Genomic DNA, 15746 nt, shown 5'->3' with positions numbered 1-15746 from the left:
ATTAGAAAGCACTAATCTATATTTGCAAAGCTTGGGGAAAAACAGGTCAGACACCATGGGCTGTAGTCAGGAATGTAGCCTGTGGGAACGCTTAGCCTAGACGTTGGAATTGATACAAAAAACTTGCTTTTACTTGTGCCGAAAAGGGTGCAGTCACTTTTAATGACCACAGACATACTGTCTGAAGAACACCTTGTGCAGCATTGCAGATGGGATCAGAGCCATCTGTGATCTTCGGGGTGTACTTGCCACTTCTGATGGTGTTTAGCCCTTCCTTTGTTAGGAATGTAGCAGAAGTTGCTGCTGTTCCAGTTGAAACAAAGATTTGGATAACATAGCCAATACAGAGATCCTGCTTTTGCAGAGCGTCAGGTATTTAATTGCATCAGATAGTATTTGTCTGTGCTAGCAATAAAACATAACCCCATCTTCTTTCTTAGAGCTCAAGGAGCCTGTGGGACAGATTGTGTGTACTGATAAAGGCATTCTGGCAGTAGAACAGAATAAGGTTCTCATCCCGCCTGCATGGAATAAAACTTTTGCCTGGGGCTACGCAGACCTCAGCTGCAGACTGGGTACCTACGAGTCAGACAAGGTTTGTAATCTGAAACTTGTTTCAGTGCTGAATATACCAAAAGCAATTAATACTCAATAGTAAAAAAAAAATAATAATCTAACATTGGAAATTTATTTCACGTGTCAATGAAATAACCTTGTACTGCATCTGTTTTATTGCTCCCTGTCTGGTGGCCTTCTTCTGAAGGCTAGCAGAATGACGTAAACCAATTAATAATTTTTTTACCAGGTGTGCAAAACATGAATGAATTAAATCTAGGCAGTTAAAGCTGATCTCTCATGTTCTCTCGGGAGGCATCTTATGGCAGAGGCTGGAATTGCTTCTGTTTGAAGAACTGCATAAGGGGTAGCAGTGATATCTTAGTTACTTAATGGTCCAGCATGCAGGGTGGCATTCAGGTTTTTATTTTTATCCTACCAAATACTAACTCTGCAAGTAATTCTCCTTTGTTTTCTTTATTTTTAGGCAGTAATTGTTTATGAATGTTTGTCAGAATGGGGTCAGATACTGTGTGCCATTTGCCCTAACCCCAAACTAGTTATCACTGGAGGGACGAGCACAGCAGTGTGTGTGTGGGAAATGGGCATCTCCAAAGAAAAAGCTAAAGCCCTCACATTGAAACAGGTAAAATACAATAAAGGTGCCTTTTACATAAATGATGTTACAAGATCAAGGGAATTATGAAAGTGGTATTGCTCACATAGTAAGCTTTGTAACCATGAGTCCAGCAGACCTTTGGAGAACCAAGTAGTCCAGGTACTGATCTGCATTGAAAGTGGGCAAAATGCATCTTTAAAATTGTATTGTTTTTAAGGATAGTTCATCACCGGAGCTTTTTGGAGAGATGGAGAATTTGGTAGCAATGTTAACAATTACACAGGTATTTTGTGAAATCATCTGCTTTATTGTAGTGTTGTATGTAAAATACCCCCATCTGAAAACTGTCAGGGAGCACCGTGAAGGAGACTGTCTTAAAGGTTCATTTAACTTTTAAAATCTTAAGTTAATTTTTATTTTAAAATGTATACATTTAAATTACAGTTCTGTGCAAAACCTTGCTCTTTCTGGCAGTGATGTTTGTGGAGCAGAGAATACTTGTTCAGGACCACCTTAGGTTGTTCTTGCTTTGTTAATTCAAAACATCAGCTTTTAATCTAAAAAACGAGCACCTGTGCTATAGAGTCAGTTGCAGCCAAGTGCAGAGCAAGTCTTCTGTGTTTACAAAAAAAAACAAAAAAACCCAAAAAAACCCAAAAAATAAACCAAAAACACCAAACCGAAAACACCCCCACCCCACAAACTATCTCAAAAATATTGTAGAAGCTATGTATCATTGTTACAGGTAGCTAGGGTGTTAAACATCACTACTCCTGTAAGCATCTTAATAGCAGGACTTTTTCCAGAGGAAAGCTTCCTCTCAACTTAAGAAATTTAGAGAATTATGTAACAGTTTCCCTTGTGTGGCCTCCAACAGCAGTCCAAAGCTGTGTTTCCAAAGCATTTTACTAAAAAACAGTGCAAGATAATACACTGTATCTTGAATTTCAGGATAGCATATTAAAAGATATTTACTGTACTTTAGCCAGTGACTTGTAACTGAGTAGGGTGCAATAATTTGACTGTATTCCAGATTCCTGTTCCAATGGATAGGTTAAGCCTAAAATGTGAAAGCAGGGTCTGTTAGATGCTTGTAATTTTCTGCTCCTTCTGGTTGATTTTGCCCTTTTGATTGCAACTCTTTCTTGTCTCTTATCTTTTCTCAAATATTGACAGAAGTTTGTATAGGAGTCATTTTATATTTAGTAAGAATCCCTGTTTTCAGAATGTAATTTCAGGTGCAGACTGGAACACATACCCTATAAATAGGCTACTGATGCAGATGGAGGATGCAGAATGGGTTGGAAATTTATTTTGGTTTGGGTTTGTTTGGGTTTTTTTCAGTAGAAGGCTATATAACATTAGACCCTCGAAATTTGGATTTGTGAGAGTACTTTTTAAATGGCAAAAAATTACTGCTGTCATTTTCAATTTTGAAAATAGTTGCCAACTGTATAGCTGTCAGTCATTGCATCTTCTGATAGGATATTCATGTTTACATTACCTGAATCTTTTCAGATAACTGGGTTTAATGTAGTAATTTTTGTGTCCTCTCCTGATTGCAGCTTGTTCCTCCTGACTTCTGTTTTGCAGGCATTACTGGGTCATACTGACACTGTCACATGCTTAACAGCATCGCTAGCTTATCACATAATTGTGAGTGGATCACGGGATCGCACCTGCATCATCTGGGATTTGAATAAACTCTCTTTTCTAACACAGCTTCGAGGTCACAGGGCTCCAGTTTCAGCACTCTGTATAAATGAATTAACGGTAAGAACCAAATACCATTCACCAATGTGCAGTGGGAAAAGTAATGAGAGTCAGAAGTTGTTAAACCGAAGAAAAACAAGCTAGGCTTTTCTGTTAGTTTGGCAAAACTCGTGTAACACGTCTGAAAACTAATGAGCTGGTTTAGGGAATAATTTGCATCTTTTGTCCAGAGACGCACATGGGTTTATTGCATGCAGAGCAGCTTGAGCTCGGAAAGGCTTGTTAACAGTGCTGGCAGCAGTATAGCTAGTGTGGCATTCAAAGCGGGTTGTCAAACCTGCCGCTGTTCTCTTACACTTAATTTAAAGGAAGCAGAAGATAGCTTGGATGAAGCTGCAGTGGCAATTATAGCAGAAACAGACATATCCTAAAAGCTTTTCTCCTTGCTGGTCCTATAAGTTATGGATTGCCATTTACCCAGCTCCCATGCACGTCAAAGATTTTGCCTGAGTTGAAACTTTATGTAGCCGGTCCACAGGTCTGGATGGAGCATGTCGCAACTAGAGCAGATGTAGTGGTTGAAATCAAGACAAAACAGTGCCGTAATGCAAGGAGAGGATAGCAAGAGCCACAGTTTATTAGCTGCTAGTAGTCTGGTGGTTGTAGCGTTGGCAGCGTTTTAGACTGTAGCTCTGATTTCCCCTCTGCACTAGTTTGGACAATCCCTTGCTCTTTTCCACATAAGGAAGCAAATGAAATTTAAGGTGGTACATGTTTGTGAAAAAGAGTGGAGTCTACATGAGCAGAGTCTTTGAAAACTGAGAAGGGAAAGTACTGAAAATACACTTTCAGGTTGTTACGCTGTGAAAAGTGGAGGATATTGGTCTACTCATTGTATGTATATTCAACAAACATGTTGCTACTAAGTCTGGTTTTCTATGTACAGTTTTAAAAAAATGCATGTAGTCCTAAACACTTGTTTAGGTGGCCAAACTCAGCTTCAGTAGAACTTCTTGAAAAGTGCCAGCCTTGGTGCCTGAACTTGGCTTATATATGAGCCTGGCTTATATTTTTGCTGAAGAAAACCTGATGTTTTTATTGGAATATGGAGGTGTTGTTTGTCTTTGCAGGGGGATATTGTATCATGTGCTGGCACTTACATCCATGTATGGAGCATTAATGGCAGCCCTACTGCAAGCGTAAACACTTTCACTGGCCGAAGCCAGCAAATAATGTGTTGCTTTGTGTCAGAGATGAATGAGTGGGATACTCAGAATGTCATAGTAACAGGACATTCGGATGGAGTTGTCCGGGTAAGTACCAGGAACCACTGCTTGGGAAAGTAAGTTTATGCCTTAGTAGTAGCTGTAGTTAGAGAAGTCCTGTCTATCCAACGCAGTGTCCTGGCTGGTACCAAAAGCAGTCCTGCTATACTTGGGTGCTCCACTTGAAAAATTAGTCCTGCAGGAAGGAGGGAGTCCAGGCTGGGCAGATGATGCAGACTGCTTTTGGTGCTGGAACCAGCTGTGCCATCTCTGCACAGGGTGGTGCACTGTATCCTGTCCACAAGTTAGATGGACACTGAAGATTCATGGAAAACTCTTTCAGTGAGCTGACATTCCTATGCAGTCTTTCAGTTTTCCTTCTCCTTTTCGATGCACCCATACTGATGTGGTAACTAGCAATTGTCAGTAGCATATGTTTTCCTTCCTGCTCTGTTTTGGTCACTTTTTGGTCACCAGCTTTCATGCCCAGAAATTGTAGTTTTCATTCACCATTTCTGTTCTACGCACCTTGACTTGAGGCAATTCATTTTGCTGCTTAGAAAGAAAAGAGGAACTTAGTGGCATCTCTGATCACTGCGAGTCTAACCTGATTTTCAGTACTTTGCTGTGTGCAGTCCTGGGTCTGCCTTAACCAGAGTCTGCTGGTCAGATTGCTATGTGGAGTGGATTTTTTTTTATTTGAACAGCTAAGATGTTAAATAACAGCACAAGACTTGTTCACTTGTGATTCAGGCATGAACACAGATGTCTTCTTATAGTATCTAGCCCCCAAAAACAGGGCTTCATATGGAGATGTGACCTGCCTCTTGTGCTACCAGTGCAAACACACAGTTCTAATAAGCCACCTTAACTCTAGAAGTAGCTCAGAAGAATGCTGAGAGTTCATATGTGCCGCTTTGCTTATCCCCTGTCCCTCCAGTTCTGGCGGATGGAGTTTTTGCAAGTACCGGAAACACCAGCTCCAGAGCCTGTGGAGATGCTGGAAATGCAAGAGGATTGTCAGGAAGCACAAATTGGTATGTCTCCTGACAAGTGTTTTGTGTTTGCCTTCTATCTGATCTTTGCTATGTGTAGGTAAAATCCTGTGGTTATACAGTGCAGAATGGACGATGGGGATTTTGTCTCAAAAGACAATAGACATCCAGTAAGCATAATAAATAGAACATCTGAGTTCTTTGTTCACCGCCTTGCTTAATGGTAGCTTCATACTGCTATGAGTAAGAAAAAATAGTGCCCATCATAGCTTGTTCTGTGAAGACTGAACTTTTCTCTGTGTGGTTGTTTCTGCTATTGGTGAACCCAATGGATGCTACCATTGTCCAAAAGCTAGGTTTTATTATTATTATTATTTTGAAGTGGAATTATAGCATAACAGCAGAGTTTAAAAATCTACTGATGGAGCAGCATGCTGTTTAGGCAAGTAATACTGGCCATATGATTTTTTCCTTGTCATAAGATTTTGGTCTGTGTTTGACGAGTGTTTATTTAGCCATGTCATCTTCCTCTTGTCCTCTTCGTATTGAAGATATGATCTGGATTTGGATCTGGATCACATGATACTCATTAGTAATTATTATATAAATACATGTCTTTGGTTTTTTTCAGTGTCACTAGGAATATAAATATCTTTGGCAGATGCTTTTTTGTGTTAACAAAACCTGTTACTAACAAATCTGCATCATGTTTCTTAGTCAACTGGCATCCCAGCATAGCTGACTGTGCTTACTTGTGTAAGTTTTGCTGAAAGGCAGCAAGATTTGGTTTTGCGAACTTGAGCATTTTTGAAAATTGTACTTGTATCTATAATAGCCTACCTCAGGCAGACTACTGTAGGAGGAAATAGTTTCAGCTAAGGAGTGGTGTTTTCTGACAGACCAGTGCAAAAAAGATGAATAGTGCGATTCCTGGCAGGAGCTGAATCCTCTGCAAAGGCTTTGAGATGCCTGTGTGCAGTTTCCTCTAGTCATGCTGTGGTGGTACCTGTTGGGTTGGAGGTAGTGCAGCAGCGGCATAGGGGAAAAAAATCTCAGGCTATAAGCAGCTTCGCTAACAATGTCTTCTTTCCTGTTGGGTGAAACCAGGGCAGGAAGCCCATGAAGAGGACAGCAGTGACTCTGAGGCAGATGATCCATGCCTAGGCCAGGACACAAAACTGCAGGAGAGCCAGAGTCAACCAAGCAGCACCAGCCACAGGCCCAGGTCATCATCAAACAGAGCAGCAGCAGCAGCATGGTCAGCAGACAGCGGCTCTGATGACTCCAGGCGTTGGTCAGACCAGCTCAGCCTGGATGAGAAAGATGGCTTTATCTTTGTGAATTATTCTGAGGGACAAGCAAAAATGCATCCCCATGCTCAGGTTAACCACCCGCACCCCAGCTATGCTGAAGCACGGCACTACAGCAAGCTTAAACCAGGTAAAAGAAATAGGGCACACTTATTCTGTTGGATAACTGTGCTGTCAGCACTGACCCATAAGGTAGTCTCTCTCTGTCTGTGCAGCTTTGAGCAGGGTTGGCCAATAAATTCCAAAACAATCAGTGAAGAGAAAATTTGTGTGCAAAGATTGCATGTTGTTCAGATTTTTCCTGAGAAGCTTCCTGGCCAGCAGCTAAGCTGCTCGCTCACCACGACCACAACCTCCTGTAGTGGGATGGTGGAGAGAACAGAAAGAACAAAAGCAAGGGAACTCATGAGTCAAGTTAAAGAAAGAGGAAGACAAAACAAATGATGTAAAGGCAACCACCCACCACCTCCTGCAAGCACAATGATGACCAGCCAGTGTCTGAACAAATGACTGCCTTCCCCAAAAACTCCTCAGTTTTATTGCTGAGCATGATGTTATACAGTGTGGAATATCCCTTTGGTCAGTTTGAGTCAGCTGTCCAGCTCGTGTCCCCTCCCAACTTATTGCACACCTCCAAACTCCTGATGGGGAGTAGGAGGCAGAGCAGAGTGGGGAAAAAGAGACGACCTTCACACTCTGCAAGTACTGCTGAACAACAGCCAAAACACTGGTATGTCATCAAAACTGTTTTAGTCACATACCCAGAACACAGCATCATATGAGCTTTTGTGAAGAAGATTAATGACAGTTGGAAATCTGAATCTTGACTTTAAAAATAAAATAAATAAATAAATAAATTAAGCTATCCCAGTCCTGTGAGGCTTTGGTAGAGGGCTTCCCTGTATATGTCACCATTCCCTGCAGCTCCCAACAGCACTTAGAGAAATCGGGGCCTCTGTGCATTGTTTTATATCCTCTCCTTTCTTACCTGCATTGGGGATCAGTTGAAAAAATGTGTTTTCCCTGAGTGGAACTTGAGTCAGAGAGAGTTGGCTGTGTGGGGAGATTTTTTCTTTCTACAAAGTCACACATACAGGTATGTTTGGGGAGGAGGGAACAAAAATGAGAACGAGCAAATTTGCTTTTTCCCTTCCTACTTCCCACTTATTTCTAGGATACAGATGGGAGCGTCAGCTGGTGTTTAGAAGCAAACTAACTATGCACACGGCATTTGATCGCAAAGACAATGCACATCCAGCAGAAATCACTGCACTCGGCATCTCTAAGTAAGTAGCTTGCAAGTGATTGCTTAAAACATTTTTTCAGTGTTGTCAGCGGGAAGCGCTACGAGCTAGCCATTGTTCTTTGCATAATGCTGTTTCGTCATGCTTCTGTTTAGGGCAGCCTTGTTCAAGGACTGAGATTTTTAAAAGTACAAAAATTAAGTAGACTTATCCAGCTGCCTTATGTTACACAGTGTTGTAATAGCTCCGTTTCTCAGTCAGACCAGGCTAATTTGCGCATTAGTTACTATGCCAGTAGTTTAACATATTACATATTCAGCATGTAAAATCGGTCATCGATGTCTGTGCGTTACTGTGCTGGAGTTGGTGCAGGAATGCTTTTGCTTTTTTGTTGCAGGGATCACAGCAGAATTCTTATTGGGGATGGACGAGGCAGAGTGTTCAGCTGGTCTGTAAGCGATCAGCCAGGCCGATCTGCAGCTGATCACTGGGTGAAGGACGAGGGGGGAGACAGCTGCTCAGGCTGTGCAGTCCGTTTTTCCCTCACTGAGAGGCGTCACCACTGCAGGAACTGTGGACAGCTCTTCTGCCAAAAGTAAGCTACCCAACAGTCTCCTTTGGGCTCTTTTCCGTATTTATTTCCAGAATTTTAGGCTGGGTAAAGCTAAGTTGCATACCACAGAACTCTGCTGAAAGACAGAGGTTTCCCTTACCAAAACAGAACTGATAAAGAAAAAACATCAGAACTCTCAAAACCTCCAGGGAGGAATTAGAAAAGGCAGACCAGCCCCTTTATAAATCCAGTTAGCAAGAAACGTATCAGGAGAGAATGAAATCTGCTTGCAGCTTTGAAAACTTCCCTGTCTCCCATCTGGGAAAAACTCTAGACAAATGAAACAAAACAAAACAAAACAAAAAACCACAAAAAACCCCAAACCCCAAACTTCTTTCACAGCATCTAGTTGTTCTTGTCAGTCTACAAGCAACCCAGTCAAAATGTAAACTGTGAGCAGGACTGCAAGGATGCTGGTTTAGGAGCCAGTAGCATGCAGCCTCAGACAGGAAAAGGTATGACATGGAGCTGCTCTCGCCCAGGAGCTGAGATGGGAGTCTCTTCTCTGGTCCACCACTGGTTCAGAGACAGTATTTCTAAATTCATCTCTGTAGCTATACTTTGAGTCTAGACTGGTGACAACAGCTGTTTTAAAGCTACCTCTCACACAGTCATTGCATTGATTCTGTGGTGATCGCACAAGTTAAATTCTGCTTCTGCCAGACTGCATTGCCAGATAAGTTTGGACAGTTTTCTGGTATTTATAGTCATGATGATGATTTCCACACCTAGGTAGAAAATGGCCAGGTTGGGAGAAGAGCTGTGTTCACAGCAATGTTTGTTTTCTTCTACAGGTGCAGTAGGTTTCAGTCTGAAATCAAGCGTCTGAAGATTTCATCACCAGTCAGGGTCTGCCAGAACTGCTTCTACAACCTGCAGCATGAGCGGGGTTCAGAGGAGGGGCCCAGAAATTGATGGGGTCCTGGCAAATAGAGACCCCATCCAGCCCCACCATCACTCCAAGAACTAGTGACAGTACCGTACAGTGATCAGAAGGGATTAGAATATTGTCTGTTTACACTTAAGTTTATACTGAGTTTTAAGCACTAAAAGTAAAAAGGGATCATTGAATTGATTTGTGTTGACAGAAGGTGAATGAGGCTAACAGCATAATGAAGTGAAGAGCAAGGCCCAGGAAGACATGATTAATAACCACACATCCGATAGAACTGTCAACCCCTAAACCTATGTTGAAGTGGCTATGGAGAAAATTCTCACCCTAAACACCTGTTCTTGTCTTGTTTTTGTAGAGCTAGTTCTCTTTATCGGGGGGAGGGGGAGGGGAAGGCTTTTTAGAAGATAGTTGTAAATCTGCCTTCTTCGCAAGCAACTGTGTATATTGTAAATAGGTATAATGGCCTTTTTATCTAAATATGAACTTAACTGCCTGTTACATAGGACTTCAGATTAACCACTATACTTTGTGTGGCATCTTTATCTCATCTATCAATTTAAATACGAATGTTTAAAAAAAAAACACCAAAAAAACCCAACAAAAAAAAAAAACCAGAAAACTCAAAGGCATTATGCATATTTCTGTTAAAAATCCAGTCTGTGCATGTTTGTTCTTTCAGTTGCCTATAGTATCTTAATTTAAGTAAGGCTATTCGTAGAATTACATGGATTTTTTCAAAAGAAAACATTTTTGAGAATAGGACTTTGAGTATTTTATTCTAGCTGTAAGATAACCAGGAACTAAATTGTACACTTGTGTTGCATTTTATACCAATCTATTTACCACCTCAGTGTTGTTCATATTTACTAAGGCCTCTTTTATACATGTGTCAGAGCTGCAGTTTTGTTAATTACTTAATGTTCATTAGCAGCTGATTCATGCAGTGCAAGAACCAGCTTTTACCTTCTTTAGTCAATAGCAATTGGCTCGCATATAGGTGCAGAATGAATTCCTTGTGCATAAAATTTTACTGCTGTTGTCCTGTAGCTTGTTTGCAAAAACAAACACTTTTGGAACAATAGGCATTGCTCTAAAGCAGGGTGATGTTAGTCATGTCAGAAATGCTTGTAAAGAGCTATCTTCGTGTTTCAGCACATGGCACCAACTTGAGGACAGCAGTAGATTTCCATTATGGTTTTTAAGTTCTGATATGAATTTAATTGCAGTATTTTTTTACTACTCTGTCATTTATTTTGCACTACATATGGGATGAAGTAAAGACACTGATACCCACTGGGTTAGGAACACGTGCATCAGATAGGCCCATGGACTTATTTTCTGAATGAGGTCTTGCCAGTGGGTTTTTGGTTTTTGGGGGGGGGTTGGGGGGTGGGGGGGGACAGGGGGAAGGCTGGCGTTTGATTTGGTTTTGTTTTTTAACATATATGTATATATTTTGTAAATGGGTGACAAACTGATCTAGATCTAGGTATATTCACAATGGATTCTTTTAAGTAGCGGTAAGGATATGACCCAAACCAACTGAAGACAGGTGGCCCCATTTTTGCTCTGCTAGTGCTTCAGTGAGTGTCTTCACTTGAGACAATGAGATTATCCTTTGCTTGGAATGATTTGGGCAGACTCTGGCCCTGGGACAGCAAATGGTTAAAATGGGCACTGTCGTAGGAATTGCACCATCGAAAATGCCAGATCCTCTGTGGTGCTGTGAGCTCCTTCCAGAAGGCCCTTGGCACTGTGGGTGCACACCTGTCTTCTCTTGATTTGAGCTTCTAGTGGTGAATAATTTGTTAATCCTGACCACTTACTATTTACCCTGGTATCACCTGTTTATGCACTGAAGGTTAAATATGTATTTTGATACATGTTTGTTTATTATGTATGTGCTGGTCTGTAAAATGAGATATATTCTTGTTGCAGTATGCATTCTAGGTCCCCAAATGGACAGAAAGGCTTCTCTAGAGCCCTTGCACACTGTTGAGTAAATGCAGGTTTGTTGAGATTAGCTGACCCAAATAGGTCCCTTTGGATCCAAAGAGTGATGATCAAGTAGCCATGCCACATGGCTACCCTGACAGATTTGTCCCTAAAAACAAGAAGTCGTCCTTGGTAAGCACGTGCAGAGCACTGGAATTTCTGTGTTCGGCTGTTCTCTCTAACGTTGCCTTCACCCTTCCCAAAATGATGCGAAACCAGCATAGTTCAGAAGACAGGCTACCAGCCTTAATGTTTTCAGTTTGAAGAAAAGGCTCTTTCAACAGCTCTTAAATGCCTTTAAGTCCACAGAGGTTTCTTCCCCTTGCCTCCAGATTTCAAATCAAAACCAAATTCAAGGAAGTCTTGTTTTCTACAGACTGGAACTTGTACAGCTACATAATTAAACCCTAATAAAAACAAGATTTAATCTAAACACTAAAGCAAACAGTTGGCATATAGTATTAACGTGGGGTCATGAAGCTAGCGGGCCATCAGTGAAGATGTAGTCGACTGCGTTCAGCTACATAAGCACGTTGTACAGGAGGTGCTCTGCGCTTTTGATGTTTGGCAGCATACTAGAAAAATCAAGGTCATTATTCTTTACAAATTCTGTAGTGTAGAGGCTAGTCCCGATTCACATTTTGCAAACAAATCACCACAGCCCTCTGACTTAATTCCTCAGTTGCGCTGTTCCAACAACCATGTTCTTGCTTGTCGGAGGTGGAGGGGGTAAACCACACCTGCTCATATTTCCTCTGGCAGCTGGCGCTGTGGGCAACTGTTTTGTTCACTTGGGAGTGGGTTTTTCTGCCATTTCTTTCGAGCTTCTAATGCAAACACTTGCTTTGTTTTCCATGTAAAAATCTGTTGAGCAAAAATATACTCATGTACACTAACATTAGTAGACTGTATTCTCTGCAAGTACCTCACGTGTCTTCTCCTGCCTTGTTCTTTGTAGTATACTTATTCATGTACTCTTAACATTCGTATGTAGTGTGCAACTGTAATGTCATGCTTATGAGAGGGGGTTGGCTGCCTCCAGCCGACATTCATCAGTTCAATAGCAAAACACTTTAGATAAGTTATTTTGCACTTTCTTATGTATAAAATTGGTAGAAACTTATATTTGCTTTGTATCATTTAAAGACTCCTTTTGTTTCAGTAAATGAACTGTGTATAAAATATTTATGCAGTTAAAACTGTTTTTAGAAAGTATTTTTAATTTCAGCAAGTTTGGTTACTTGTTGCATGACTATTAACACAGCTGACTTTTTGTGTCAGTGCAATGTATATTTTTTTGTCCTGTTATTAACTTGTAAGCCCTAGTTAAATGGCCATTTATTTGTACAGCATCAGGAGTAAATTGAAGATAACTGGCTAAGACTGGAGTGTGGAATTTTGTACTATATTGCAGAATCCAATATCTGTTTTTTGGTGGTTACGTAAAAGGCCTGACGATTTACTATCTAGTGTGCAATCTGTGATATCTGAATGTTCATTGTATATTTGTCTCCAATGCAAAAAGGTAGAGTAACACAATTACAACAATACATGATTAAATGCAATAGTTCAGGTACTGAAGTATTTTTTTCATTTCAAATAAATACCTGCTATTTACCACCAAAAAGCTGTTTTGCATTTGTTGGAAAGACACAACATTTGCAGCCGAATAAAACGTTTTTAATATGGGAGCGGTAACTAATGAGTAACATGTTTCTGTATTGTCATGAGGAGTAAATTTCTACTACTTGTTATGGTTTTGCTTTTTGAACATGAGTATGGTCATCCACGATGACACAGTGTGAACATGTCTCTTTGGTTTGGTTTGGTTTTGGTTTTTTTTCCTCTTCGTAATTGTCACTGTAGAGCTTGAAGCCAGCAGAACTTGGCAGTGTGTAGAATAGGCTGTACCGATACAGAGGAAGCAGACAGAAAAGAATGATTTAAGTCATGCTGGATAAGGACAGTGGAAGATGAGGAGGCATCAAAATCCAATTAAAGTAATCTTCCCCAAGAAGAGAATGACTGCTAGAGCAGAACTTGACCTTGTCTGGTGAGGAACAGCCTAAGATCCCCAAATGTTGAAATATTTTACTAATTCTTCAATCCCTTTTCATATCCTTTTCTAAGTTGATAATGCTAAAGAATGTCGGGTTCCATGTTGGCAGTTAATTATGTGCCAACGCTGGTGGCTAACAGTGTTTTTCTAACTAGAAACCAGGCTTTGATGCAGTTGGGCCTACCATGTTCCTTTGCTGATGAGCACCAGAATTGACGTTGCATTCTTGGTATTTGACTGTAAGTGATTTCTTTGGTTGTAAAAGAAAAGGAACTTTTACCAATGAACTTACCTGTCTATGCTTACTGCGTTTAACATTAACTCCTTTCATGAACTCTTTGGAGGCTTTAGTTATATATTTAGTTATATTTATAAGTTATATATTATGTAGTATATTTAGTTATATTTAAGTATGCCCTCAAGCAGTAGTTACAGAAGGAATTTTCATGGCCATCCTAAGCTGTATCTTGGTTATATAGCATCGCTTAGGTCCACTTTTCATCGGTTCGGTTATTTCTCACTCAGGGATTTCCATTTTTAAAATCTTTTCATACACTGAAAAACAATGTTTTCTCTCTAACAGCTACGGGGGAACTACTGTACATCTCAGCATACCTGCAGACAGCTGCAGCCTGGCATGCTGTTCTGCTGTCATGGAGCAGGTCACGAATGAACTTCAAAGCATTTTGAGCCAGTAAACCACGTGGGCTGTGAGCTGCAGGGTCTGGCATCGCTGCCTGCTTTTTGCAGGGAGAGATGCCCTCCTAACAGTAGCTCCAGGCTGGTCTGTGCAGCTGGATCATTCAGTGTGCAGTATTTCAACCTCATTTTCTCACAGGCAAAAAATGAGTTAGCCACTGCCTTTGATCTGTGCCATATTAACTTTTGCTTGACTTGGTACAACATTTTGAACGATGCAAAGAACTTGCAATTAGTATCACATCCTGCCTACAGAGTGCACTGCAGCGCCTCGTCTCCACAGCTTGTGAAGTCTGATGGAGGGCATCGCGCAGCTTTGGGAAGGTGAGCCAGCCTTGTCGGGTGGTTTTGTGGCCCTTGTGTTCCCTCAGCAACCCAGTGTGTACATGCTTGTCCTCTCCACCTCTGCCAGCCTGTGGCATGTCCAAAAACTCCCTTCCACAGATCTCTGAGAAGCCTGCCTTGATGAAACAAACAAACAAAAAAAACGCCGTTTGAGTTTTCCGAGCAGGTTGTGGAGCCAGAGGCTGAGTGCGGTGGCTGGAGCCCAGCACGCAGCGCTGCGCCGCTGCCTCTGGCATCCCCCAGGTATGGTGGAGAGTGGAGGTGCCGGGAGCAGCATGGGGAAGCGGCAGGAGCCACAGTCCTGATGGGCCTTTTGACTGGGGAAGTGCAGTTCCATCCCTGCCCTATGGAGCACACACAGCCTTCCGTGTTGGTGTTAAGAGCCTCTGTTCCAAACTGGGCGTTGAGAGTGTTAGTTTGGCTCCTTTCTGTCCAGACAAACAAAAGGGGTGATCAATTAGGAAAGCTGCAGCCTTTTGTGATATTCCTGCACTAAACCTGGGTCTGTGAGAAGGAAGAACAGTGCCCTGTGAAATTCATGGCAGCTGAATGGTCAGTGTTGGAGCCATAAAATGCCCAAGAGGCATCAGATGGGCCAGCAGCCAGTTTTGGAGTGAAACAAGGCAGTGAGCTGCCTGTCACTCACCGCAGGTGCACCAGCCTTTAGCTCCACCACAGCTCCCGCCAGGCAGAAGTACTGCCTGAGGCTCGGTATTCAGTTTAGCAGCTAAAACAAATGGCCAGGTCAGAAGACACATCAGTTGGGTGTGCCAGCCATTCACAGGTCTGCAGTTGTCTGGTTTCACAGGGAGGGGGGGCGGGGGAGCTATTAGGAACTAAGAAATGCAGCATTGATAAGCCATAGCTCAGACCATTGTTACCAAATCTGTGGCCGATTTGCTGTGACCGGATTGTCTTTCATCATTGTTGTGATGACTTTGACAGTTGAGAAAGGTGACGTTTGGAGCCTGCTTTCTAGGCTCAAAGTTGTTTATGCTGTATACCATTGTTAAAAAATGCATATGTATTTTTAAAGAATTACTGGCAGTGGAACACACCTGTCTCCATGGTCAGGACACGGTGTTGGCTCACTGGTGAAATGTGTGCCACACAACGTAGAGAAGAGGACAGGGTAAGTGAGCACAGAAACAGGACTGATGCATTGGGAGCCAAATCCTGCCCTGTCTTCCCGGGGCAGTTGGGTGATGCCGCATTGGGTGCGGGGCTGGCCCCAAAGGAAGGGGAATTGGTGAGAAATGGGACCAAAACTCAAACACGACCACTGATGAACATAAGCACAATTGTGTCTGCTCAAGAGTCTGCCGCAGCCCCTGGTCTGCTGCCCTAGCTGAAGCCCTCCAGGCTGTGGAGCCAGCAGGAGGTGCAATAATAGTTTTTCTAAGTGTGAATATCTAGGAAAAGCTGTGAAGTAATTACTG

At 41.9% G+C, this 15746-nt stretch overlaps 1 protein-coding gene across 8 annotated transcripts in view; it reads left to right on the top strand.

Annotated features, from left to right (window-relative positions):
• WDFY3 (WD repeat and FYVE domain containing 3) overlaps positions 1-13010 on the top strand; it is a 183705-nt gene extending 170695 nt beyond the window's left edge. For all 8 annotated transcript variants that reach the window (XM_064450331.1, XM_064450330.1, XM_064450328.1 and 5 more), the window contains 9 exons: positions 441-595; positions 1043-1201; positions 2768-2947; positions 4018-4200; positions 5093-5189; positions 6255-6587; positions 7632-7743; positions 8099-8296; positions 9109-13010. In XM_064450331.1, the coding sequence (XP_064306401.1) occupies positions 441-595; positions 1043-1201; positions 2768-2947; positions 4018-4200; positions 5093-5189; positions 6255-6587; positions 7632-7743; positions 8099-8296; positions 9109-9229 (1538 nt within the window). In that variant the 3' untranslated portion in view covers positions 9230-13010. The remainder of the gene's footprint in view (positions 1-440; positions 596-1042; positions 1202-2767; positions 2948-4017; positions 4201-5092; positions 5190-6254; positions 6588-7631; positions 7744-8098; positions 8297-9108) is intronic.
• Positions 13011-15746: the final 2736 nt, after the last annotated feature.

The sequence above is a fragment of the Phalacrocorax carbo genome, chromosome 4, assembly GCF_963921805.1.
Source record: "Phalacrocorax carbo chromosome 4, bPhaCar2.1, whole genome shotgun sequence".
NCBI lineage: Eukaryota > Metazoa > Chordata > Aves > Suliformes > Phalacrocoracidae > Phalacrocorax > Phalacrocorax carbo.
This window is presented reverse-complemented; position numbering and strand designations above follow the sequence as displayed.